At 39.6% G+C, this 25,921-nt stretch overlaps 1 protein-coding gene across 1 annotated transcript; it reads right to left on the bottom strand.

The window, feature by feature from the left end:
* Positions 1-20,100: 20,100 nt before the first annotated feature.
* Positions 20,101-23,116, bottom strand: LOC105937430. Its single transcript, XM_012878740.3, has 3 exons — positions 22,975-23,116; positions 22,819-22,877; positions 20,101-21,137 (listed from the first exon to the last, which is right to left on the bottom strand). Exons 1-3 carry the CDS (start codon positions 23,025-23,027, stop codon positions 20,389-20,391), a joined length of 861 nt encoding a protein of 286 aa, XP_012734194.2. The 5' UTR covers positions 23,028-23,116; the 3' UTR covers positions 20,101-20,388.
* Between the last annotated feature and the right edge of the window lie 2,805 nt (positions 23,117-25,921).

Raw genomic sequence — 25,921 nt, forward strand, 5'->3', positions numbered from 1 at the left:
TGAAACAGTTCAATATTTTTGTCACTTATTTCAGAAATTAAAACTAATATATAGTTATTACACTCATTACACAGAGTGTCATATTTCAAGTCTATATTTCTTGTCATTTTGATGATTTTGACTTACAGATAATAAAAATCAAAAATTCAGTGTTTCAAAAATGTTGATATTGTAAAAAAGTTAGATACTGGAAACTTATGGTGTCACACCTTAATCAGCCAATTAACTTAAAACACCTGGAGAGGTCTCCTGAGCCTCTAAGTGATCTCTTAGACCAGGGGTCTTTAATTCCAGTCCTCGAGGTTCGGTGTCCCAAACTTTTATACATGTCTCTGCCTCAACACACCGTAGTCAGATAATCAAGTAATTGGTCAAGTCAAGACAAAGCTTATAGTTAGAGTGGCTCATGTTACCCTGAGCTACCTCTATAGTTATGCTGCTATAGGTTTAGGCTACTGGAGGACATCAGGGTCTATTTCTCTCACTGATTTCTATTGTTCTCCAGTTTTGCATTGCATTGCATTGAAATGACTATTGTCATTTCAGCTTTTAACTTTTTGCTCTCTCTCTTTTTTCTTCATAGTAGGTACACCTGGTCTGGCGTTCTGTTAACTGTGACATCGTCCAGAGAAGACGGCTCACCCGCTACTACCATCTAATGTAGAACAGATTACTGGATCAATGTGTGCTTCTGTGCTGTTTTGTCTGTCTTGTTGTGTCTCTGTTCTGTCTTCTGTAACCCCCAGTCTGTCGAGGCAGATGACCGTTCATACTGAGCCTGGTTCTGCTGGAGGTTTTTCCTTCCCGTTAATGGGGAGTTTTTCTTTCCGCTGTTGCTTCATGCTTGCTCAGTAAGAGGGATTGCTGCAAAGCCATGGACAATGCAGACAACTCTCCCTGTGGCTCTACGCTTCTCCAGGAGTGAATGCTGCTTGTCGGGACTTTGATGCAATCAACTGGTTCCCTTATATAGGACATTTTTGACCAATCTGTATAATATGATTGAATTTGACTTTGTAAAGTGCCTTGAGATGACATGTTTCATGAATTGGTGCTATATAAATAAAATTTAACTGAACTGAACTGAATTAGCAGGAGAATTTGACTGTATACTGATTCTGATGTGTTGGACCAAGGACACATCTAAAAGTTCCAGGACACAAGACCTTGGAGACTTGAAATAAAGACCCCTGTCTTAGGCCTTGTACACATGTAGCCAGGTCATAATAAAAATGAATATCTCTCCCATGTCATTTTTAAAAATAACACCATAGACATGGGATCGCTTTCAGAAGTTTTCATCCATACAAACGCACACAACTACACCCTTGATTGTTGTTTTAAACATGCCAAACACACAGGGGGAAAGAGGGTGGGGGGTGGGTGGGGATTTCCCGCTGCATGTACGGAGAATGATCACAGACTACATGGAACATAGCAACAGTCTACACTACCGTAGAGCAGGTGACATTCCAACATTTTTCTGCGGAGACACTGAAATTTTCAGCGAAAATAATAAATTAGAGATTGCCTACATTCCCTGAAGGAAGAATATGAGAATATTATACTAGAAATGTCATCAAAATGCATATAACTGCAGATGCTTTCTTTAAATGTTGACTTTTCCACATAAAGTACAGGGAATGTTGACAATTGTCTTTTTCTTTTTTTGCTGGTAGAAACGTAGGCTCAGTAGACATATTGAGCCAAATTGTGACAACAATTTTTTTTTGTGGACCAATGTGGATATTATACGTTTTTTAGTGAGACTGGGTTGGAAAAGGTGCACCACCAACAGGGATAACTGCTGCCTTTAGAGCATCATCAAGCAAAATACATTTAAGAATTTTTAGGAGCTTCACAATGTGTGGACTGATCCTACACCTTGGTTACAAATGCATTCCACGTGTCAAGCTACTCCTGTACCAGAGACATCATCAGAAGCATCTTACCTGAGCCAGGGAAACAAATCTGTTTCCTTTGTGGTCCAAAGTCCTCTTTTCAGAGGAAAGTAAATTTTGCATTTAATTTTAATATCAGTGCCCCAGAGTCTGGAGGAAGTGCCGGGAAGCACAGAATCTACCTTGCTTGATGTCCAATGAAAGTGGAAAGTTTCCACAGTCAGTCTTGAACCAGTTTGGTCATTGTTGGTTCAGTGACCATGGTGTTGCTGTAGTTGATTGTCCTGCAAACTCGCCTTCTATCAAAAGTTGCTGTCAAAGCAACCTGGGGTTCCATTTTACCTCATCAGTTTCACTTCGGCACTGCCACAGGCAAATCGCCTCTATGCCACGCCGCATTGATGCAGCAATTCATGGAAAAGAGCCCAGAGTATTGAAGTGCATAGAAATGAGCATACTTATCAAACATCTGATATTTCTGCTTAATATGCAGTTTTTTTTATTAGGTTTATGCTCTGTGCTAAATTTCATGGACACCAGATTTGGCATTTTTCTTATTTGGAAGCCACTGTCATCAAAATTACAAACAAAGGCTGGGAATGTTTCACTTTGCGTCCGATGAATTTATAAGAGTTTTACTTATAATTGACAAAGAAAAAACACAGATTTTTTTCACAATATTCAAATGTTTTGACCATGGTGTACCATGCTGACGACTTCATTGTAAATATGAACCAAATTATCACAAATGCAAAGCTAATAAGCAACAATAGTAGTTCAAGCTTATTCATCTTCTCATAGAAATGCTTGTAATATACTACCTTTATGTCTGGGGTTGGAAATGGCATCCGAGTATTATATTAAACCATACTTAATTATTTTCTAGTTGCAAGATTGAAAACCAGTGGGATTTACCAGTTTTTGGACTTAATAGAGAACCACGGTGGTGAAGTTGCTAGCATTGCTGCCCTGCAGCAAGAAGGTCCTGGGTTTCTGCATGATTAGCATGCTCTCCCTGTGCATGTGTGGGTTCTCTCTGGGTACTCTGGCTTTCTCCTATAGTCCAAAAACAAGACTGATAAGTGTACCTTGCTCTCGTCCAATGCCTGTTGGTTAGTAATAAAAACTATACCAACAAGCACTTTATTTGGTACACCTTGGTAGTACTGAGCTGGACCACCAATTTATACTACAAAACTCCTTCATTTTGAATTATTATAGATCAAATGAAGATGTGTGCATTTGTTGTAATAAATGGTTATTTGATATTCTGTTGCCCTTCTATTATCTCAAACCAGTCTGACCATTCTCCTCTGACATCTACCACCAGCAGCGCAGTTTTGTCCACTTAACTGCCCCCTATTTCATATTATATATTACTTATATTCTCTTTTTTGACCATTCCAATCTGTCATGTTAATCTGACAGAATGTGGTGTGTGAAAATCTCAAAAGATATTCAGTTTCTGAAATACACAAACCAGTCTGTCTGGCACTGGCAATCCTGTGTCACAACCCATCTTTGAACCTTAGCTTGTAACAAGTTGAGTAACAGGATCTCCCACAAAGCCATCATTACACGCAACCCATTTTGCAAGTGATAACCCTGACAACTGTTCTCAATTTATTTCTGAGCAAAGCAGTTGTTCAAGCAAACCACCCAGTGACTGATTTGCTAGCTGTTCAGCTTCTAGACTCTCTTGCGAAATGTTAAGAGGCAAGTCAGACAGAGAAAATGCGTGCAACTCTGCTACGCAACGCTCTCCAGAACAGAATCCGCTTTAGTACACTTCAACGTGTAATGGCGCATGCAGCAAAAACTTCAGGAAAACTTAATTAACTGTCATCAGGCTGGTTTCTTATTAATAGTACACACGTTAAGGAAATTGCTGGCAGTTGTTTGTAAGCCAAAAAGCATGCTCCTGCTTCTCCAATATCCAAAATGAATCAGATTTTTTCTGTGGGCAGACCTGGACAGAGACTCTGGCTCCTAAACTTATACAGACTTTCTAGTTCTAACAGTAACCGGTCCAGTCGCTTGTTGTTGTCTTCTTAAACAGAGTTGACATACTGGCGATTATTTTGTTTTATTTATTTTGTTTTATTTTATGATTAGGTTTTATATTTAACAGGAAATTGTATATGCACATTGTATGCAAAATAGACGTTGTGTACATAAATAATCAGAGTTTTATTTTCACGATTAACATATGCACTTATATGTTATATTTCATCAAGTCACAGCTGGTGATTGTATATCTTCCATTGATTGAAAACGTTGCTGTTACACTGCTCCACAATCAGATTTCATTTGCTGTAGAGGACAAAGACAGAGATGGCCAAAGGCCTCATTTCCACATGGCTGACCAACAAGTCATGCAATACGTGAAAGGGTAAATGGTGGTACTTGCCATTGTGTGTTCTCTCTTCTCTTATCTTCTCTTCTCTCTGGCCATTCTCATTCATTTCTCTGAGGTGGGCTGTGCATCTACATATCATGTCTCACAAAGGATTGTGATACTCCTTACAGCTCCTTAGCCCCGTCGATGGACATTGTGGCGTTCCTATGCTAAAGTAGCTATGAGAGGAAGCATACAGCCTCCTTTTCCTACCTCCTTCCTTACTGACTGCACTATCTGAACAGCCCTTATCATGTCGACCGCTGACACACTTCCACTTTAGCTGAAGAGTCCTTACCCAAAAGGCATTTTCAGATGCAGCCTTCCTCTCCATTTTGCTATTTGCATGCTCGGTATGAGGGATTGCTGCAAAGCCAACGACAACACAGACGACTGTCCACTGTGGCTCTACGCTCTTTCAGGAGAAGTGAATTCTGCAAATCAATGACATTTGCTGAATTTCCTTTGATAGAAAACCATTTTTTTCCTGTATGATTTGATTGAATTGACTTTGTAAAGTGCCTTGAGATGACGTGTTGTGAATTGGGTCTATAAATAAAATTTTATCGAATTGAATAGTAATTTTGTGCCAACACGTGCGTACATAGAGTAACACTGTATTTTTCATTGTTTCTGTGCTTTTCACGGGTGCTGCCATCTCGGCATCCTCGGCGACTCAAATAATGCCAGAATATTTGTAACTGTTTGTGTTATATGGCACATTTTACATGAAAGTTTTGTTGGACTTTAAAAAAAAATGATTACGTATGCAATGAATGACACACCAGCATACAGATGAAAAAGCTATCAATTTACCACTAATGTAAATTATAAGAAAAAAGCCGCCAATTTGTCATGACACTGCTCTTTGGCTGAGACGAAAAACCTCTTTACACATAAATTTAAAGACAATTATCTATATGATTTACCCACTAAATTAAATTAAAGTTCATCTGTTGTTGTATGGGTGTGCTGGTAGGAATGACAGCTGGTGCCCTCCCTCCATCTCTGGTTAGAAGAGAGAGAGAGCTGTGGCAGTCTTCAGTCAGTTTTAAGATCCTGGAGGACAGGCCAGGCGCTACCCCTTCAGGCTAATTGCTATGGCTAATCAGGACCTGCAAACAGTAAGGACAAAGCAAAGAAACGGACCCTGTGAAAAAGAGACCCTCACACTGACAATAACTTCAGTTTCTTTACTTTCATTTTCTGATGCTTGGTTTGATCTGAAGCAGGTCCTCTTCAGTACTTCTTAATCACTAAATATATTGAGTTGCTGCAATGTGATTGGCCGATATACTATTTGTGTTGACAAGCTATCAAATAAAATAGTATTCTATTCTAAACTATGCTATTTCTCATCAGTGCATTCTGCGAGCGTACAGTACAACAAAATAGTTTGAAGCAGCACTGTAATCGGACAACAATTTAACAATTTAAATACAGTAAACCAACACAGAGCAGTTTCAGGAGCAAGAAAACTGTTTAGCAGCAATAATCTATTGCATAACAGCAAAAACGAGACTTAAAACTGTTAAAAGGAGAATGAAAATGAATAATTTAAAACACTAACAGTATAAAACAGCAGTAGCTGGGGTGAATGGGGAGCAAGAGAGTGAATATTTCTGTGCAGAAATGAAAAAAGCGAACCCAAATCAGTTTATGTTTCTTTTGAGTATTTTGCAGAGCATTTGTTCAGTGCAGCCAAGGCTATGAGAAAATAATTTTTTTTTTAGCCTGTTTGTGTGTGGAGGGATTTGTACCTCATGCCAGATGGCAGCAATTCAAATAAGTGGTGGCATGAATGAGTAGGGTTCTTGCAGATGCTGTTAGCTTTCTCTAGGCATCATGTGTTATAGATATCCTCCAGCTTTGGGAGTTGAGTTCCTACAACTCTGTGCACCAGAGATGATGCACTGGAGGGCCTGTCTGTCACCTGCAGAGCAGCTGAGAAACCCTGTATAAACGCACTTTGTTAAAATCCCCTCAATGGAGCAACGTTAGCAAGTTATGAGCATCTCCTGTGGCAGTCTGGTGTCTTTTTACATCCACATGAAGAACAGTCACCGTTGCACTTTCTTCACCTAAGCAGTAGAGTTGATGATCCATGTGAGGCTCTCTGAGATTTGCACTCCCAGGAAACTGGTGTGTCATCTGCAGCTCGTAGTTTCCTGAACTCGTTGAGCTGCTCCTTTGTCTTCTCCGGGTTGAGATACTGGTTGTTCTTTAGGCATCAGCTGCAAGGTTTTGCATCTCCGCTCTGCACGCTGATTCGTGGCTGTCGATCAGCCTGGTAGTGGTGGTGTCATCAGCAAACTGAAATTGAGCTGAAGGTGATGGGATGCAGTCATCAGTGAAGAAGGCATAAAGTATGGGACTAACAACAATAATAAAGTGATAATAATTGCTTTATTATTGTTGTAATAATAATAATACATACTGAAACATTCACTGTGCTTGACACAAATTGCAGCTATATTGGATTTTCAGGTTGGGGTTGGAGGGATACCTTCATCTTTGCCTCTTGACTTCAGAGAGTCATTCAGTTTATTTTTCCAATATGCTATTTGAACAATTTTACTTTAAAGCTGCAGTAGAAAGACAAAAAAAAAATCTGATAGGTTTGTCTTCTTGTTACAAAACATAACACGAAGAGAAAGTTTAATTTCTGCTGTCTTGGCAGTAATACAGTACTTGCGAAATGTAGTATTTGGATTATGTATCACTTGTCACAAGTTTATGTTAACCACTCGTCTAGACAATGAGTCCATGTGGGGATCTTCCAGTAAGTATGTGATTATATTGCATCGGGAAGATCTCTTCTGTTGAGGGTGACCTTTGAAGCGCCAGATATGCTGTCTTGCCACAGCGGCTTCAAAAGGCCATCATCTCACTCTCTCAGCAGGTCTACACTTCTGTCTGCAAGATAATAGAACAGACTTTTAAATGGGATTGTAAGCTGCGCCTTAACCCTCCCAAGGGCGCTTGGAAACTGGTTGCCATATTCCATTTATTAACTTAAGTTCTAAAATGAGCCCATTGATGAAGCTTCATTTCACAACAGTGAGCGAGACGCGCCAAGGAGCAAGACCACTAACCTTTTAATCAAACAGCCGCATCTCTGCCTCTGTCACTAAGCTGCCCTGAAAATCATAATAGGGGCTAACTCTTAATCAAGAGGCCTCCAGAGGAGGAATTTAATGCGAGCGGTGGTGGGTTTCAGAGCAGGAATCATCGGGAGAGGAGAAAAGCGGGCTCTAATTAAAAACACATTAACTGGTTATCATGAGTTGACATATTTTGCTTGATCTTATTTCCTAATCAGCAGTAATGAACAAAGTGTTCTCCATCCACTGGGTATTACACGCTACATTTCAGTGAGCAGTAAAATTAGCAGAGGGTCCCGGAGCTAAGCTAAACCCAGGAAGCAAACTCTGCTAGGTTTGATTGCAGTTTTGTACTGTACTTAACAGAATGCTGTCTCGTCTTTCGATTCTTACTCAGATTAGAGATACAGCTAACCCCAAATTAGACACTCATACAAAACATAATTTTATATCTTTTTCTTTTCATGCTTTACAAATAATTACTGCAGTTAACTTTAACCACAGCTGCTGTTGTCATGGGAGCTTTTGATTACGAAGGTTCACATTTGGTTTTATAAGATAATTAACTGCATTTGGTGCAGAAAAAAAAAGTTTTTAAATGTTAAGTAATGTGGTGATATCTTGCATTGGAAATACAATCATTGCTTTCATACAACAAGAAAGATGAGATACTTGTGAAGAACTCAAGAATTATATGATTTCTAGAAAGTGCAGGTGCCTTGCAAAAGCAACAAGACCGCTTAAATGTCCCACATTTTGTTACATTACAACTAGTAACTTTAATGTACTGTATTGGGATTTTATGTGAATAGACCAACAAGGCAGTAAATACCTGTAAAGTAAATTGTTTTAATACGTAAAACAAAGAAGATCTGGATCCTGTTTCACTGGAGAGTGCGGAAGTTCATGTGGTCCTTTCTGTTGGCATCCCTCATAAATGATTAAAAAAACAGCCATGGCTTACATTTTCTAGGGCAAAACTTGTTATCCGTGTGCTTAAATATGCTATTTCATCCTCCAAAAGCTCCTTTGTTTTCTCTTGTTTCGTTGTTGATGTTTTGTTTATGCTAGTCAAGCTAGCGTAGTTTAGATTGGTGATTTTAATCTAAATTTCACTGGAACTTTATCCTGTTTGCTGCCCAACGTTTCCTGTCTGGCTTGTGAAATTCAGGAGCTTGAGCTTGAAATTGATTTTACAGTCAATTTATAACACAGCCTTTCAGTTGTGCTAATACAAAAATATGGATAATCGCCAAGCTCCCTTTTTGTTGATTGCATTACCAATTTCGCTAAGTTTAATTAACCTACCTCAACATACCTCAATCCACATCCACCGACTCCACCCCTCCCCCCTGCTTCACATCATGTCCTCCACAACCTGAGGACCTCACCCCTCCCCCTACTGTTACCTCTACAGTGTCCTTCACTCCTGACCTGGTGAGAAGACAGCTAACCAGACTCCACTCCGGCAAAGCTGCAGGCACTGATGGTGTATTCCCCAGGGTGCTCAAAGCTTGTGCCCACCAGCTCTGTGGAGTACTTAGCCTAGTCTTCAGCCTGAGCCTGCACCTCCAGAGAGTCTGTGGAAGACGTCGTGCCTCGTTCCTGTGCCAAAGACGCCCGCGACCTAGCGGCCCTCAGGACTACAGACCGTTGGCACTGACGTCCCACATCATGAAGACCTTTGAGAGGCTAGTCCTGGAGCACCTAAAGCCCATGGTCAGGCCCTTCACTGATCCACTACAGTTCGTCTACCAGCCCCGCCTGGGAGTTGAGGACGGCATCATCTTCCTGCTGAACAGAATCTACACTCTACACAATCTACACTGGCGGGCACTGTGAGAATTATGTTCTTTGATTTCTCCAGTGCTTTCAACACCATCCGTCCGGCTCTACTGGGTGAGAAGATGACAGCGATGCAGGTGGAGGCCCGCATCGTGTCCTGGATTGTTGATTACCTGACGGGCAGACCACAGTATGTACGCCTACAGAACTGTGTGTTTGACAGCGTGGTCAGCAACACAGGGGCCCCTCCTCTTCACCCTTTTCACCTCAGACTTCAACTACTGCACTGAGTCCTGCCACCTTCAGACGTTTTCTGATGACTCAGCAATAGTTGGCTGTTGAAAATGGTGATGAGAGTGAATATAGGACTGTGGTGGGCAACTTTGTCACTTGGACTGAGCTGAACCATCTGCAGCTCAACGTGACAAAGACTAAGGAGCTAATAGTGGATCTGAAGAGGACAAAAACACCTGTGACCCCTGTTTCCATCCAGGGGGTCCCTGTTGACACTGTGGAGGAGTATAAGTACCTGAGAGTGTACTTTAACAATAAGATGGACTGGACTAGGAACACCGAGGCGGTCTACAAAAAGGGCCAACTGTTTTTCCTGAGGAGGCTGAGGTTCTTTAACATCTGTGGGACGCTGTTGAGGATGTTTTATGAGTCTGTTGTTGCCGGCACGCTCTTCTTTTCTGTCACATGCTGGGGCAGTGGGCTGTGGGCTGCCGACAACAACAGACTAAACAAACTGATCAGGAGGGCCGGTGATGTTGTGGGGAGGAGCTGGACACTCTGACGACCGTGGCAGAGTGGAGGATGCTGTCCAGGCTTTAGTCCATCTTAGACAATGTCTCACACTCTCTCCAAGACACACTGGCCCAGCAGATGAGCTCCTTCAGCAGAGGACTCCTCTCACCCAGATGCACCACAGAGCGCCACAGGAAATCATTGCTGCCTGTGGTCATCAATCTTTACAACGCCTCCCTCAGTGATTCAGACACCCCCCCCTCTGTAACTGACATTTATGCATTCTTTGCACTGTTCTTGCACAAGTCACTATCACTTTATTTGTCTATAGTTTTATATATATATATTGACTTATGTATGTATATATTTATATTATTTTGTGTGGAATGTTGTAAATGTATATGTATAAAAATGTGTGTATATCTGGAGCGTGTAACAAAAGTAATTTCCCTCTGGGATTATTAAAGTATGTCTGATTCTGATTCTGATTTAGAAATTGTTTGCTGACTGGTTAGCATCCATCTTATTGGGTTTCGATAAGATACAATACAACAAGGTATTCGTTCACCTTTATGACACTGTTCTGTCTACAACTGCCCCCACCCCAAAAAAAATAAATAAAAAAAAAATCCCAAAACTAAACAATAAAAACATTGTTAATAGCTCAGACACCCTACGGATCCCAGCCACCCTATTTATAAGGGCTCTCCCTTAGACATAATAATAATTCTTAATATTATTAATAAAACATATGAACACCATATGATTTCTGACTTTATTTGTATGTTTTGAAACCATGTTTCATTTTACTTCCATACAGCAATTATGCTGTACTTTGATAGTAAAGATGGTATACTTTGTCCCATACCAACCAATTATTATACATGGAACATATTTTTTATATATATTTATGCACACAATAAATAAGATGATGATATTGAACATGTTTGTTATGTTTGTTTTTAAATGGAGGAACTTGCAATGTTGTAATAGGTTCAAACCCACATTAGGAACTTGGGTATGAAACAGTTGCGACACAATGAAAATATCACATGTGACTAATTATGTGTTTTTTTTTACAAAAGCAGGGTTCCTGAAAACCTCCACGGTTTTTACAGTAAACTTAAATTATACAAATAAGCAGTTTTGAAAACATTTGCATTTTCTTTCTGTTTTTCTACAATGTGATTGAAATAAATATGTATCTTGAAAATGAAACTGCAGCTGTATACAGGCAATGGACCAAATATTTGACAAACATCTTTGCACACTCTATTTTTATTTCTTATTAGTTTCATGTCAGCTGACAGAACAGATCATGATCTGCCAGTTGTAATTAAACAGCAGCCATTCAGAGACCCTACCGTAGGCTTTTATAAGCTTGTTTAGTATTTTTGTTTTCAATGTATCAAAAAATAAAAGAGGGCAGAAATTGGCAGGACCTGACTGATCAAATGCAGAAAAAAAATCAATGTATTTTTTAATATATATATATATATATATATATATATATAAAGTCATAAAATGACAAAGGCAAGTGCAATATGTGCTGACATTGGAGTCCACATGTTGGTGAGCTGTAGTGAAGTGAGTTTTTGTATCTGAGCAGTGCTACACTCAAGTTCAATTTGAAGCCTCCAGCTTTATTTCAGTTTAGGCTGCAATTTCAGTTTGATTAAATAAGAAAAAAAAGGAGTTACACTCTGCCATGCATCTTCTGTAGACTTGATCCTCTAATAGCAAGGTCTAACATCTGTAGAAATACCTTCCCTGTTCCACAATGGGGAAATTTGGGCATGACAGTGATAAAAACAAGTAGACAGAAGACACCGGATTAACACACAACATGAATTAAAAAGACAAATGCTAAATTTAAAGTTAAGCTGTACAGTAGAAGAAAAATACTTATAAGGGATATTCAGATAAATATGAAATGTTCAAGTAAAAAAGAAAAAGAAAAACAGCAGCTGATTATAGAAAAAGTGTGCAAATAGATATTAGCATCCAAGAGACAAGAACCAGTGCAACCATTAGCTTGTTGTAAACACTTTTTTAGTTTGTTGTGAGCAGCAAAGATTATAAAGTCCAGTTTATTGTTAAGGAGAACACCCAAACGCTTATAAGAGCCTACTATCTTAACAATAGTTTCCTGGATGTTCACTGGTGTCATGCCTGGGTCTGCAAAGGTCCACCAAAAGCTCATATGTTTTTTTCCTGCATTTAACCTGAGGTGATTCTGCTGACACCAGTCTACAAAGCTCTGGATCCACGGTCTGTACTCTTCCTTAGTAGGTCTCATCAAGACGACTACAGGTGGCACCGTAGGAAGTTGATTGGAGAAGTCTGCAGTGTAGAAGGTGAACGGAAACAGTGCTAGGTAACAGCTAAAGTGCTTGAGAGGAATTAAGCTAGTCTGTGTTTTCTTTAAAAACAGATACAAATCCATGCTCAGAAAGAAAGCAGTTGAACTATGTTTATGTGACACTGTGTGTTTTTGTTAGGACCACGTGTACACATTTTTAATACCTCAAAGGTTTGTGCAAAGTTGAGGCAAAAATTGGAATACCTCCTCTGAGGCCTCTAAAGTACGGTTTTGCCAATGTATCCAATTTAATTAGCTTTACTAGATGCTTTGTGCTATTTATTTATTCATCTGTAGAGAGGTTTGAATTAGCAAGAAAGGATGGTGACATTAAAACGTTTGAAATGCAAATCCTCATACAATTCTAATTGCTAAACTGCTTGTCACACTAGTTCCCGCTTCTCCGTGCAGTTTTCTTTTATCGGTCACACAAAGCAAACAAAACGAAAAAATCCTAGGTTGGATTTGCCGAGGAACAAAATATCTGGACAATGGCAGCGTGTGTCATTGTTTCCTAGGGAGTAGAGAACGTTTTCGTGATTCAACGGCTGTGTTCGCTGTACGTGATTTCAGAGTGATCACATGAGACACTGTACATGTGGGAGAGGGTCAAACAAGCTCAGACTCACGCTCCTGCTCCTTACATGCACCCAATCCACTCCTATCTAGTACCTGTCACATGCTGGCTGCAAAATGGAATTGACTATTGATTTCCCCCTTACCACAGGTCAGTTGCGCTGGCAGGCCATAGCTGACTTGCCGAGGGCCTCGAGTGGGACAGCAGGAGGAGGGCAGCATATATGGGAGGAGGAAATACACACGACAAATCACACAAGGACATTTGCTCATGGTTGCTAACCACCTCCTTTGCTGAGTGTGTGTGAAGGGCGGCAGTCAGAATTGCTTTAAAAGAGCTGTTATATTAGATGCACAGCCTGACACACACACACACACACACACACACACACGCACACGTGCGTGCGCGACTGGGTATAACCTTGATAAAAATTGCAGTAGGATTTATTTGGAAAAGAGGGGGAAATTAGCTGTGGATTGGTGGACTAGAGATAAAAACATTGGTCAGGATGCAACAAGCTAAAAAGAAGCTTTACAGTAAGCCACGCAAACACTGAACTCAGATTTAGTTTTTAAAATGTGTAAAAATACCATTTTTACCAGCATGATACCTAAACCTGGATTTCGTTTTTCCAGCATAATCTTTATATGTAAGGGGGAACAATTAAAATCAGGAATAAAGACATAAGGTCCCCCATAAAAAACAAAACAAAAAAAACTAATAAAGCAATCTTAGAGCACAGCTGTGTGGACTAAGTTTAATTTCATTGTTGCCCCTGTTGTGCCGGCAGATGTAATGTGTATGTGTGCTGCACACTGGAAACGGTTATATTACCAGAGTTGATTCATATTAAAGTAGCATCCCATACAACCCAGTCTAACAGCCCTTACTTTAATATGATAAAAGGTGGTGGGAAACCTCTAATTAGCACAGATTTCTTTGCATAACAATTTCACTTAAATGTTTTCAGAGACTGTGGTAAATTGCTAACCTGGCAAACCAGATTCATAATGTTTAACACTCAATGCCTGCTCCCATCAAATCTGATCGGGGGAGGAAGGGACATTCAGAAAAACCTTTGGTTTTAGCCAATCACGGTATCAAATAAAAATGTAAGCAGCAGGCATCATCAGAAACCACAAGTTATTCATGCAAGACACGTTTATTTGGATGTCATGTGATTGCAGCAGCTACGCATATGTCCTGCTGCGCTGCCTTGTTTATTTTGGTTCGGCTGTGGGCTTAGCAGCTATTGTTTTCATCACAGCTGTATGTCCCGCCTTAAACCATAATACTGCAACGTGATTGGTCGACTCGTGCTGGGTCACTTCTCAAGGGGTTGATGCGAGAGTGGGACAAGATGGATTCTCGTGTGTTTGTGAATGCACAAATACCTCAAGAATTCAGTTTGCTGGCAAGGTTAGTAAACTGTATTATCTGACAGTGTTCTTCATTGCAGTCTATCCACAACTAGTTGACAGTAATATTTAAATAAATGTCCATTAGCAAGTTCCAAAGAAACCACATGGATTTTATGGCCACAGTAAAAGTTCTGGCTGGATTCTGATTGAATATCTGACCACCGTTCTTGGGAGAATTGTCTTGTTGGAGCACCAACTTAAATCCAAGCCACAATGTTCTAGCCATTATTACAGTTTAATACATTCTATATAATACATCATTCAGTTCAGTTTTTGAAATGCACACATACCAAAACAGCAAAACTTACTACTGCAAAACCTTGAGCAGTGGCCACAGAGCTTAAAACTTGCAAAATACTGAAGGACATTCAATCAAATATTAGAGATTAATTAAAATGTATAATGTTCATTCTCTGTGGCTAAACAAACAAAAAGTAATTCAAACTTGTACACTCAACATTTTATGTACAATAATTTGCAGAAAAAAGGTTCAAAAATCACTAAAGCCCCAAAATTGACTTCAACATTTTGCTTATTACAAGTGTATGCAAACTTCTGTATGCCTTCAGCATTGAGTGCATGATTTGATCCTTAAAGTACAATGTATGCCTTCCTACAAAGTGGTCTCACTCAGTCCACAGCTGTAAAAACAGTTGCACACAAAATCATTAGCGCTGATTTATTGCTGGCATTTTAATCATCAAAATTGCCCACAATTCACTCTCAACTCAGTGCCACATTTTGAACACTGGTATAAAAACATCGATCGGCAATTATTTTTCCAGCTTAAACCAAAATTCCCTCTCTATGACACAAACTCAACATTGAATTACCAACATTTGCTATCAGGCGAGAAACGATTGCTTCATTCAAATAATAAATTAAACAACCAAGAGGAGCCAGAGGGCTGCTACTGCTGGTGCTGCTTGTGTGGTCTGCAGGGATATTCATTATTTTCAGCAGCTCATTGCTAAATGTGCCAAGTGCAGCTGCCAACAGGACTATAGTGCAGAACTATGGAGAAATTCATCTCATTTGCTACGTTCAAAAAACACAATAGTAACCATTATTTAGGACAGTATGAGCAAATGTGGTTCTTGTGTATTCACATTTTGCAGACATGCTGCTTTGTGTAGCAGACATGATAAAGAGCCAGTCCCTTCCCTAACTTTTTGCTAGTCTGGATTGCAGACAAAGCCTCTAGGACAAAAAAATCTGGTAAAGAACAGTTTACAATAAACCCGGGATAATTACAGCATCTGTAAAAATAGAAATCTCGGAAAAAAGGATTTAGTGGGAACACAAAATATTTTTTGGAGGGTGGGGGGAGGGGGGGGGGGGGTGGAGGTTGGGGCAATGTACAAATGTAGCAAACATTGAGTTGTTTTGCAGAAATATAGAAAGATAAATGTGCTCCACTTCGAGCGTTTTTGCAAAAGAGGAAATACCCTTTAAAGTTTGTCTAGATTTACTCACTTAACCATCACAAATGGAATAGACAAAGGCAAAGTAGGGGAAATAAAATTTTAAAAATGTGTGAAAAGTGTCATTTAGCCTCTTTCACTCTAAAATAAAGTCCACTTGTGTGTGTTTGTTATCGAGAACATTACTGAACGTCAGGAAGTGATGAACAATTTTTAACCAAGTTTATAAAACAATTAGCCTGGCAAGCTGGACTGATAATGTGTTGCACTCTAGCTCTGCACATTAATCTGGGACTGCTCCTATTGAATCTGTTTGGGGAAAGGAGGGACTTTCAGCAGATTTCTCCGAGCTGACTGGGCGAAATGACAAATGTTTTTGTCAATGACAGTATTAAATTAAATGTAAGCAGTCATCATGAGAAACCACAATATGGTAAGCTAGTCAAGGCACTTCTTGCTGTTCTACTTTTAAAGAAGAAATTGTGGATTCTCTTGAAACAGATGTGATAGCAGCAGCCACGCGTGTCCTCCTGCACTGCCATGTTTACATTGGTTCTGCTGTGGGCTCAGAAGCTCCTGGTATGTCCACGCTTAAACCATAATACTGCAACGTGATTGGCCTGAACCATTCTTGGTTCAGGCACAAACGGTTTAAATCGTAGTAGTACAGTAGTACAAATACCGCGATAATTCATCTTGCAGGCAGGGTTATAAAACAATATCCTATTCCCCCAAATGCTCCCCGGGTGCTGCACGGTGGCAGCCCACTGCTTTCTATGGGAAAGGTGAACACATATCATTTGGATGCATGTTGCAATGACAATCCAGATGATTATTGTTAGAGAACTATTTTCAGAAGAAACAGGTAAGCAACTCTGGAGGAGCTGCAAAGATCCACAATTTAGATAAGATAATCAGTTAACAGGTAACAATTTCTAGTTGTGTATTCCATCTTCATTAAAGATTTTAAAAAAAGCTTTTGTTGAAAGTGCTTTTTCAAAGCTGTAAGAGAAGGAGCAGGCATAAAACAACTACAAGTTAATGCACTGGAGCTATAGAAAAGTTACAAAAATACAGCTTCATACAAAGGGTAAAGGATAAAGGCACACAATCCAACTCATGCTGGGTTAAAAGTGAAGGAGTAAAGTGTCCTTTTAAATAAGTTTTAATTATTATTCCACGTTTTAGGAGCCAAAACTGCAAAGGCTCCGTCTTTTCTGGTTTTATGAAAGTCTTTGGGACACTCAAAAGCATCTGGTCAGCCAACCTAAGAGCACACAATGGTGCCAGAACATTGAGAATTTTAAAATTTAAGATTGAACATGAAGTGGGTAAAGAGATCCCAAAACTGCAATTATGTGCTCTTTTTTACTTGTATGCATTAGAAGCTTTGCAGAAGCATTTTGTTCCAGTTGCATTTGTGAAACGGAGGCCTGGCTCAAATCAAAACTGTTACAATAAGCCAGGGGCGAGGTGATAAAATCATGTCCCACTGATAAGCACCATCTAGACAGGAGGGACATTATTTTTGAAAGTGGCTTCAACCGAAAGAAAGAGAACTTGACCACAGCGGTGGCATCGGAATAAAAATTTAGGCTGTCTTTTTATTTTATTACACCTGAATTAGTGAGGCTGTTTTTTTCCCCAAGTGGGACAAAACTGAGAAAACGAAAAGGGATACAGCTGGAGTCACCATATTTAAAAAGCAGAACCTCAATTTTTTCATTAAAACTAAGGAAATTCAGTGTCATCCATTCTCTGTTAATGAAAAGATCAAGTAGAGGCTGAACAGAACCCTCATGTTTTAAAGGGGAATAAACTTTGCTGTCATCAGCATCTAAGATGGGATTCAATTCTTCCCAAAAGAACAGCACCAAGTGGTCGTAAATAAATAGCAAACAGGTGAGGATTATGAATTGGAGCCCTGAGGTTCCCCTCAGCAAGTGGGGCAGTAGAAGTAAAATTTTACATGATGATACAGAAGCTCCTGTCAGAGGTAGGAGCTAAACCACCGAAGAGCTGAGCCAGTGATGTCCACCCACTGTTCTAATCAGGAACGATGAAAAGTTGTGGTCAGAAATCTTTGCCAAAAAGAAAAAAAAAAAAAGAGCAGATTTAGAAAGAAAGCCAATATAAGTACAAATTGCAGTAAGTCATGTTAAGGACACAGTAAAGATGAGAGCACTACTACCTTCTGACCTTATTGCAGGTTGTGTGCCAGAAAAGAAATATTACAGAATAGACTGAACACATCATCCCCTTGGTGAAACAGTGGTGGCAGCATCATGGTTCAAGTAAGGATTTTCCTTCAGCAGGAACAGGGAAACTGGTCAGAGCTGATGGACTCTGTAGATGGGGGTCAACTACAAGGAAACCTTGGAATATAACCTGTTGGACGCCACAAAAGACTTTCTATAAAGGCTGAGATCGATGTTCCAGCACAACAACCCTAGCCAGAGTAACAATGAAACATCTTAGATTAGTCCATTCTGTTTCTATATACATTTTATTTTTTTTATAGTGCACACATATTTAGGTTTCTCTTACCTGTTTTTTACTCTGAGCCTTGCAACAAATTTTTGCTCAGATGTACATTGTCAATGTGCAGTTCAATGCTAGTTTGTCAAAGTCCGATGCAATGGAATGGCGAACTCCATTTAAAAAAACTGATGTTCAAACACTGTCCATTAAATCCAGTTTAGCTTTTGCCACTAACCCAAGAATGGGGAAAACTTCAGTCCATACATATGCAAAGACTGCAAACACTGGTTTTGTTTCAAAAGTTGGTTCTGCAAAGGACTGAAGCAGGGATTCTGAGTGAAATGCAAACCACATTTCAGGGTTTTACCTGTGAAAGAGGGAGAGAAACAAAACAAAAACATGTACTACTTTCCTCACACTTCAATTATGAACTAGTTTTTGTAAGTCAACAAGATTAAATCCTAATAAAACATTTGCTTTTTAAAAAGGGGCCAAAGAGTGAAAATGCTCACTATGTGCCAACATGCATGTTGCCTTCTGTCCTTTATATACACTGAATAAATTTAAATAAGTACAAATGTTTAATTTTTATTCACAGAATCACATTTTTTTGTCCAATTCAATAAAAAAAAAAAAAAGTATCTGGGACCTCAGATACAGCATATTTTCCCTAATGATTAAGAGTATCAGTACATTTCCTTCGGAAAATATCCTGCCATGGAGTACACCTGGATAACAACAAAAGGAGGAAGATCTCCCAATAGTTCACAATTTGTATGTGAAAACCACTTGTAAACATGGAACATTCTTCTGAACTCTTTTAAAAACTGTTTTTTCTCCTGCACGGTACATTCTTATCACTGCTGCACTTTATATTGTAATGTTACTTTATTTAGATTGCAATCTCATTACATTATTGTAAGCTGTATGCAATGAAATTTCATTTTGTATGCACTCTGTACATACAAAATGACAAAGGATTTTGTATGTACAAGTCTAAAAACAAGTCAGTCTGTATGTCAGGAAACTGCTTTTGGCACAGATTCAGTTTAACATGCAGAACATGTTTCATCAAATGAAGCCACTTGCTGTACTAAATATAGTCCTTGCTCGAGCTCGCTTTTCTTTCCCTCCATTTTAAGCATTTTAGCTTGCCTGTCATTAAAACAATAAAAACCTTTTGAACACATTACAAAGCATTATTGATCAAGGTTAAGGTGGCGCAGCATCTCAAAAGCACAGCTGTGCTAAACAGAGGTTTTTCTATTCTTTTAGAACCTCGGCTCAAAATATTCCACGCAAGCTTTAAATTAAACCCAGCGTCACATCATGGCTTCAGACTCAATGCCCTCTGCTGCCAAGTGGTCCTCTTGTTCTCCCTGCCCAACCCGATGTCCTTTGTGATGCATTGCTGCTTTTGTCGACTGCCTGCTGCTCATTCACAGTTGATTGCTTTACTTTGTTCTGCCGCTCATTTCCTCACTCCCCGTTCCAAATGACTGCTCATAGACAGACTCCCTCCCCGAGCTCCTGATTGATTGATTTATGGGGGTCGATCGGTGATGACCTTACCCACCTGCCACCTCACATGCTCAAACTCTGTGTGTCAAGTACAAAAGATGCATTTCTTGGATTTTGATTTGCTTTAAATGAAGCCAGACAACAAGTGAAACATATCACTTATAGACCATTTAGAGAAATTGGGATATGCACCATTGGTACTTGCTGACAGATTGCTAACAGACTATAGGATTTGTCAAAGGCTGACCTTCTGTTAAACAAACACCTGTGTTAAAGCACTGTGAGCCAAGATGATTTGTACCCATTAGAACCAATAGATGGCACTCTGGTAACAGACTTCATTTAGTCATTTATAATGGAAAAAAAAAAAAAAAAAAAAAAAAAAAAAAAAAAAGCATTGACAATTTGGAAGCATTTTTATATTCAAGAGAGAAGGTGTGATATGACTTGTTTTGGAGTTACAGATGAGAAAGCAACAGCACAGGAACTTGTACAGATATATGGGCGCACATAAATTTGCAGCAGAGCCTAAACACTTGCAAAAGATACGCGACATCCCCCTTCCCACACAGAGCCCTCAAAATGCTAGCCTGTTAACTCGTGTCATGGTGACACTATCTGACAAGACAGCTGTGCTACATGTCAGGCCCTTTTCTTCACACTCATTTCAAGTGCGCCTCACTTTGTTTTTCCTCAAGCCTTGAAAGATAGCGTTACCTTGAACAAGTGGCCTCCCACCGACTCTCCTGTCCAGATACTGAGGGAGACGCTGAGGACGCCTGACCATCTTCCAAAGGCCTTGCACCGGAGCCCTCCCATGGCCTCTGCGCAACAGCTGAACATAACCCAGGTTCGGGGCTTCCCTTTTGGGACCAATTACACTTTGGTAAAAAGGGCGACCCCTGCTCAGAAGTGGGACACTTCCAGTATAAGGCTTGCCACGTCTATTTGGGGCTGACCCATCTCCAGCAGGTTCGTGCTCCCTGTGGATGAAGAGAGGTTGTTTTCTGTGACCTTGCTCGTGCTGATTCCTTGAATAAGGATGGCTAGGGGCCTTGTTGAGTGTTGGTGGGGCAACATGCATGAGCTCCTCTGACATTGACTCCGACCTGCTGACTGACGGATCTTGAGGAAACCGACGCATTTGGTCGGCTGTGTGTCCTCTTGAGGCTTGCGCGTATGGGTCAGAGTTCAACATGGACCCACCAGAGTCTATGGGGGAAGCTCGTCTATACGGAGGGTGATCAAAGTGGGCTTTCACCAACCGATCCTCTTGGAAAGGGTTCACATTAGATTCAACATTAGCCAGGTTATCATACTTGAAAATCTTGGGATGCTGCGAAGCAGAAGCTGGTGAAGAGAGATCAGGGGCTCCATGGACTCCAGGATACTCCAAACCCAAGGCAGCTGCATGAGCTGTAAAACAAATGCAGGTCCAGTTCACAAAAAGAAAAAAAAAAAAACCTCCAAGCAAGGCACAAGACAAAGTTGGCCAATTCAGCACAGACTCAATCCAAAAGTCCTATTCATTTCAACACAATCATACAGCTCCATCAATAGATTGAAAGTTATTTTTATTTTAATTTAAAAGAAAATAGCTTCATTACAAAGAAAGTGATGCATTTCAATCTCTTAATTTGCATGAATATGGTTTAAAGCCAATGAAAATTTGTTTAAAATTATGATACTGCACAAAAAAATAAAAAATGTTACAGCCTCGTCGATCATGGAGACTTTCGAGTTGACAATTGAAAAGCACGCAATCATTCACACCCTCCACACAGAGGAGAGGCCACAAAAGGTCACTGCTCAACAAACTGGCTATTCAGAGTGCTGTACGCAGTGGTAATGAAAGGTTGAGTGGAAAGAAAAATGTTAGAATAAAAAGACACAAGCAGTAGGGATAACTACCGCTTTGAGAGGATTGTAAAACAAAGTCCATTCAGGCATTTGAGGGAGATTCACTATAGCTGGAGTGTTTCCTGGGCTACAACTGTTACATTCCTCGCTCTAGATGTCTCCTTAAGTAGAGACTCTTGCAGGAATGGCTTACCTAAGCAAGTGAAAAGGAATCGGGCCCCTGTTTTTATGTCAAGTACATTTTGCATTTCATTGAGAAACCTTGGTCCCAGAGTCTGTAGGAAGAAAGGAGACAGAATCCAAGCTGCTTTAGGTCCTCTGTGATTCTCTCTTTCCACAGTCATTCATGATATGGAGGGGCCAAGTCATATTCTGATGTTCGTTCATGTCGTTTCCTCCCATAAAACTTTAGTACAGTCTCTCTACCAGGGCAGGTTAGAGCACTGATAAGATTTACGGAAACATTTGTTTTCAAGCAGGGCTTAGCATCTCTCCCGACAGCCAAAAGTACCAACACAAGGTTTAAAGAACAGGGTATAACTGTGCTTGACTAGCCAGTAAAAATCCAGCTGACCTGAAACCCATAGAGAATCTATGAGGTCCTGAGCTGAAGGCCATTATTAAAGCAACCTAGGCTTCCTTAACATCTCAGCAGAGACGCAGGGCGATCGCCTCCAGGCTGTTCCACATATTCACAAAAGGAGCCCAAACTGAGACTGAGTGCATATACTTTATATTACATGGACATTGTTTTCAGCACACCAACCGTTTTGTATTGTTTAGATTTTTTTGTAATATTTCATTTAGGTTTCCCTTTGACTACAAGACAAATTATCAATATGAACAAAATCAAATAACTAAAATATATCACTAAGTTTGCAATCTATATAATGCACTGAATTAACATTGACTCAATGGAATAAACCAAGGTTTTTTTATGTTCCAATCTATTGAGATATAACTCTACACTCGTTCAGATCCAATTCACATAGTCCAGTTTAATTGGATCACACATCATACAATACAGTCAGATTCAGTTGACGACAACATGGCGATTAGGCAAAAGTTGTCCAAGGAAGCTAAGCAGACTGCATTGTGTCATCCATTTTGTAGCGGTCCTCTCATCTTGAGAAAGCATGTGGTAACAACACTCGATGTTAGCCATGTCATTTTAAAATGTCAAATATACCCACTAATTGGCAATTATCAGTAAAGGCAATTATGGCTAATTACATACCTCTTGCTGTTTTAGCACAATATGCACCTCCGGCTGATACAGACTGAAGTAGAGCAGCGCTGGAGACAACAATGGAAAATATAAAAATAAAACAGCACTGAGGGTAACAAGCACAGCTGTGAATGATGATTGTTGTTATATTAAACAAAAAGATACCTGAGCAACCACCAGAGGCGGACACATTTCTGGACTCTCACTGTAATCATCATGCCAGCAAAAAATTTTGCTGACTCACTTTTCACTCTTGGGATGTTTTTGCAGCCCCTCAGACAACCTCAAACCTAAAGCAGGGCTTGATTAGCTGATTACAGACAGCTGCTCATCATGGCAACTGAAAGCCAACCACAGAATCCGAGAAGCCCCCCCCCCCCCCCCCTTGTCCCCTAACCATAAAGTCAGTGGGTGTGTTGTGTGTGTTTGGGGGGGGGTTAACAGTCTCCATGGCTGCAATTATTTGCTACTGCAGAATCCAGCCTGCCAACTGGTAAACTTCAACTTCTTTATATGATTAAGGTTTTGAATTAATTGAAATCCAGGGTATCGTATCTTGACAATGCATAAAATCATGTTCTATTGTCGCATTTCCCTGTCTGAAGCTTGCCTATCATGAGTACGGTGCTGTTTAGTGCAGTATGGCCAAGTTTGAATGTTGCCATAACTGTCTCTTCCCTCCCATGTCTTCCTGTTCTTCTCATCTCTTTATATTCCTTTGAATTTTATAGAACTACTGTCCTTTCCTTTCTTCCTTCCATTGCTTTTGCCACCTGTCTTTTTTTTGTATTATGTCTCAGGGTTTTAGATTTTTAGCTAAAAAATGCAGGATTTATACAAGATTCTGTAACCGTGTCACATCACCTTGGATGATTATACCTTAAAAATCAGGTTTCTAATTAAACTTTCTAACTCATCGGACCCAAAAAAAAAATTTAAATGGCACTTTCTGCATGATCATTATCCAAATTATCTCATTAGGTTCGGCCTCTTTCATTTCAGATTCAAAGAACAACACAGCGTGCATACATCAGTACTTTTTCAGAGACTTCTTTAAAGTAAGCACACTTAACAGTCTTACATTGGAGATAAACAAGGAATAGGCTGGATTCCTACAGCTCAGATAAAGTAACAGTAAAGACGTTAATGGCTGTGAACACATTTATAAATTCAGCTGAAACATTATTTCTGTCAGGAATGACAAGCCTGACATGAGCTTGATTCAATTCTGTAAATGGACATTCACCTTTACCATGATCCCATACAGGGGTAATTAACAGGCATGGGCTTTATTTAAAGGGTTCTGTAGCAAATAATGGATTCCATATCGGTGGCGATGTTCAACCAAAGAAGTGAGTCCGTCGGATTTTGCCTTTTCATTTCCACAGACTCTTTGTGCTCCCATCCACCTGAAATTGTCGTTTTATGATTCAGCCAAATTAACACATCCTTTTCAAAGAACCAGTTTCTTACAACAGAACACGCTTGTGACGTATCAGGCTATTTTGTGTATATGAAAACCATCTGCATCCACATTGGCTCTTGTTTTATTTTATCATACGTTTAATTATTTTGATCATGTCACCACTTTAGAAAATAAAGGAAGCAATACAATCCCACACAAAACCAAGGGCAACAACGACGTGTAGGTTGAAGCAATGCTCATTTCTTATTCTCTTTGCCTCTTATATTTTTTACACAAACTGGTACGAGTGCAGATGATAATCCTACTGAGCTCAAGATCTCATTTGCAAGGGGAACCTGGGCAGAAAGTCTGCAGCACACATCAAAAGGGGACACAAGTCAAACACATTTTAAAAGATAATACAATTATAAAATAAATACATAAAATACAATTTAAAAGCATTTGCATTTTGGTCTGAAATAAGTTTAAAAAAATAAAATCCGCTATCTCAAGTTCTGAGTGGAGATGATTCCATACTGTAGGAGCTATAATGCTGAATGCTTGCTTCCCTTTTTATGTTCGTGCAAAAGAAGAATTTCTAAAATAGTTTTACTGTGTAAAAAGAAGGAAACGAAACAGGGTAGCTTTTTATTTCTTGGTACTAGTGATTTCATGTTTTATTTGTAACATGAAAATTATTTTTTTGCTTGTCATTACTGTTTTTTGACAACCCCAAAAAGCAACAACTAAAAAAAAAAGAAAAAGTGCACTGTTCTCTACCCATTTTGCTGTGCTTCATTCAGCAAGTTTATTTGCATTAACAGCCAGGTTCCGAATCTATTATGAAACATCTCAAAATATTCTAACACAGAGCATAAGAGACCATTTCCGCGGTCCTTTCTTAAAGAGAACACCGTGGGGCAGTGGAGACTGTGCTGTCCTCTGTGTCCAGAAGTGTCTCTTAGCCAAAGAAACGGTCGTAAGGGAGCCATATATCACACAGCCAGTTCCATGAACCGAAGACAACGCCATGTGTCAGACCTAAAAAGGCTCTTTGTGCTTGTCCTAAGTGGATTTTAATGTGAATGCATGCAGCTTCTACAGAGTTATGTAGCACAGGAACTTTAATTTTTCTTCCCTCATTTCAGTCTTTCCCTTTTAGCTTATGATAGCTCATAAAACTCAGAATGGCATTATTAAAATATCCTTGCTCTTGACATCCAAGGGTCAATCAGAATCTTTATACATTTTAGTTCTTTAAAGAGCTTTGATTGTTATGCAAAATAACATTTGTATTTTGATCAACTCTTCCTCAACAAATAATCTGTAGCTTTGAGGTAGGATTGTTTGTTTTGTTGATTTGTCATTAGAAGACATTAACTGATATTACCCAATGTTATTTATGCATCAGATCGAATTACTTTTGTTGATAAGTCATGAGATAGAATTTATCTTTGATAACCAACTAAATTGGTTAAACACTACTGAGCACCAATATCGTAGTAGTGGATAAACCTAAAGGAGCACAATACCAGGGAGAATAAGGATCCTTCAATCAGCCCTCAGACATAACCTTTTCCTTTAACTAGAAGACGGTCTGTCTGTTTTTAAGAGTAGACTCGACTTCTCTTGAACTTTGCAGTTTGACTTGTCGGTCCCTGTGGAGTTCCCAGGATTGAGAAAAACACATTCACTCATTCAGACAGT

The sequence above is a fragment of the Fundulus heteroclitus genome, chromosome 3 (assembly GCF_011125445.2).
Source record: "Fundulus heteroclitus isolate FHET01 chromosome 3, MU-UCD_Fhet_4.1, whole genome shotgun sequence".
Classification (NCBI taxonomy): domain Eukaryota; kingdom Metazoa; phylum Chordata; class Actinopteri; order Cyprinodontiformes; family Fundulidae; genus Fundulus; species Fundulus heteroclitus.

Excerpts from the sequence above, each read along its gene's own strand:
- LOC105937430 (XM_012878740.3), bottom strand. The coding sequence starts at position 23,027 with ATGATGATTACAGTGAGAGTCCAGAAATGTGTCCGCCTCTGGTGGTTG. Across the intron at positions 22,878-22,974 it reads CGCCTCTGGTGGTTGCTCAG|CGCTGCTCTACTTCAGTCTG; the intron begins GTATCTTTTTGT and ends TGTTGTCTCCAG. Across the intron at positions 21,138-22,818 it reads TTGTGCTAAAACAGCAAGAG|CTCATGCAGCTGCCTTGGGT; the intron begins GTATGTAATTAG and ends TTTGTTTTACAG.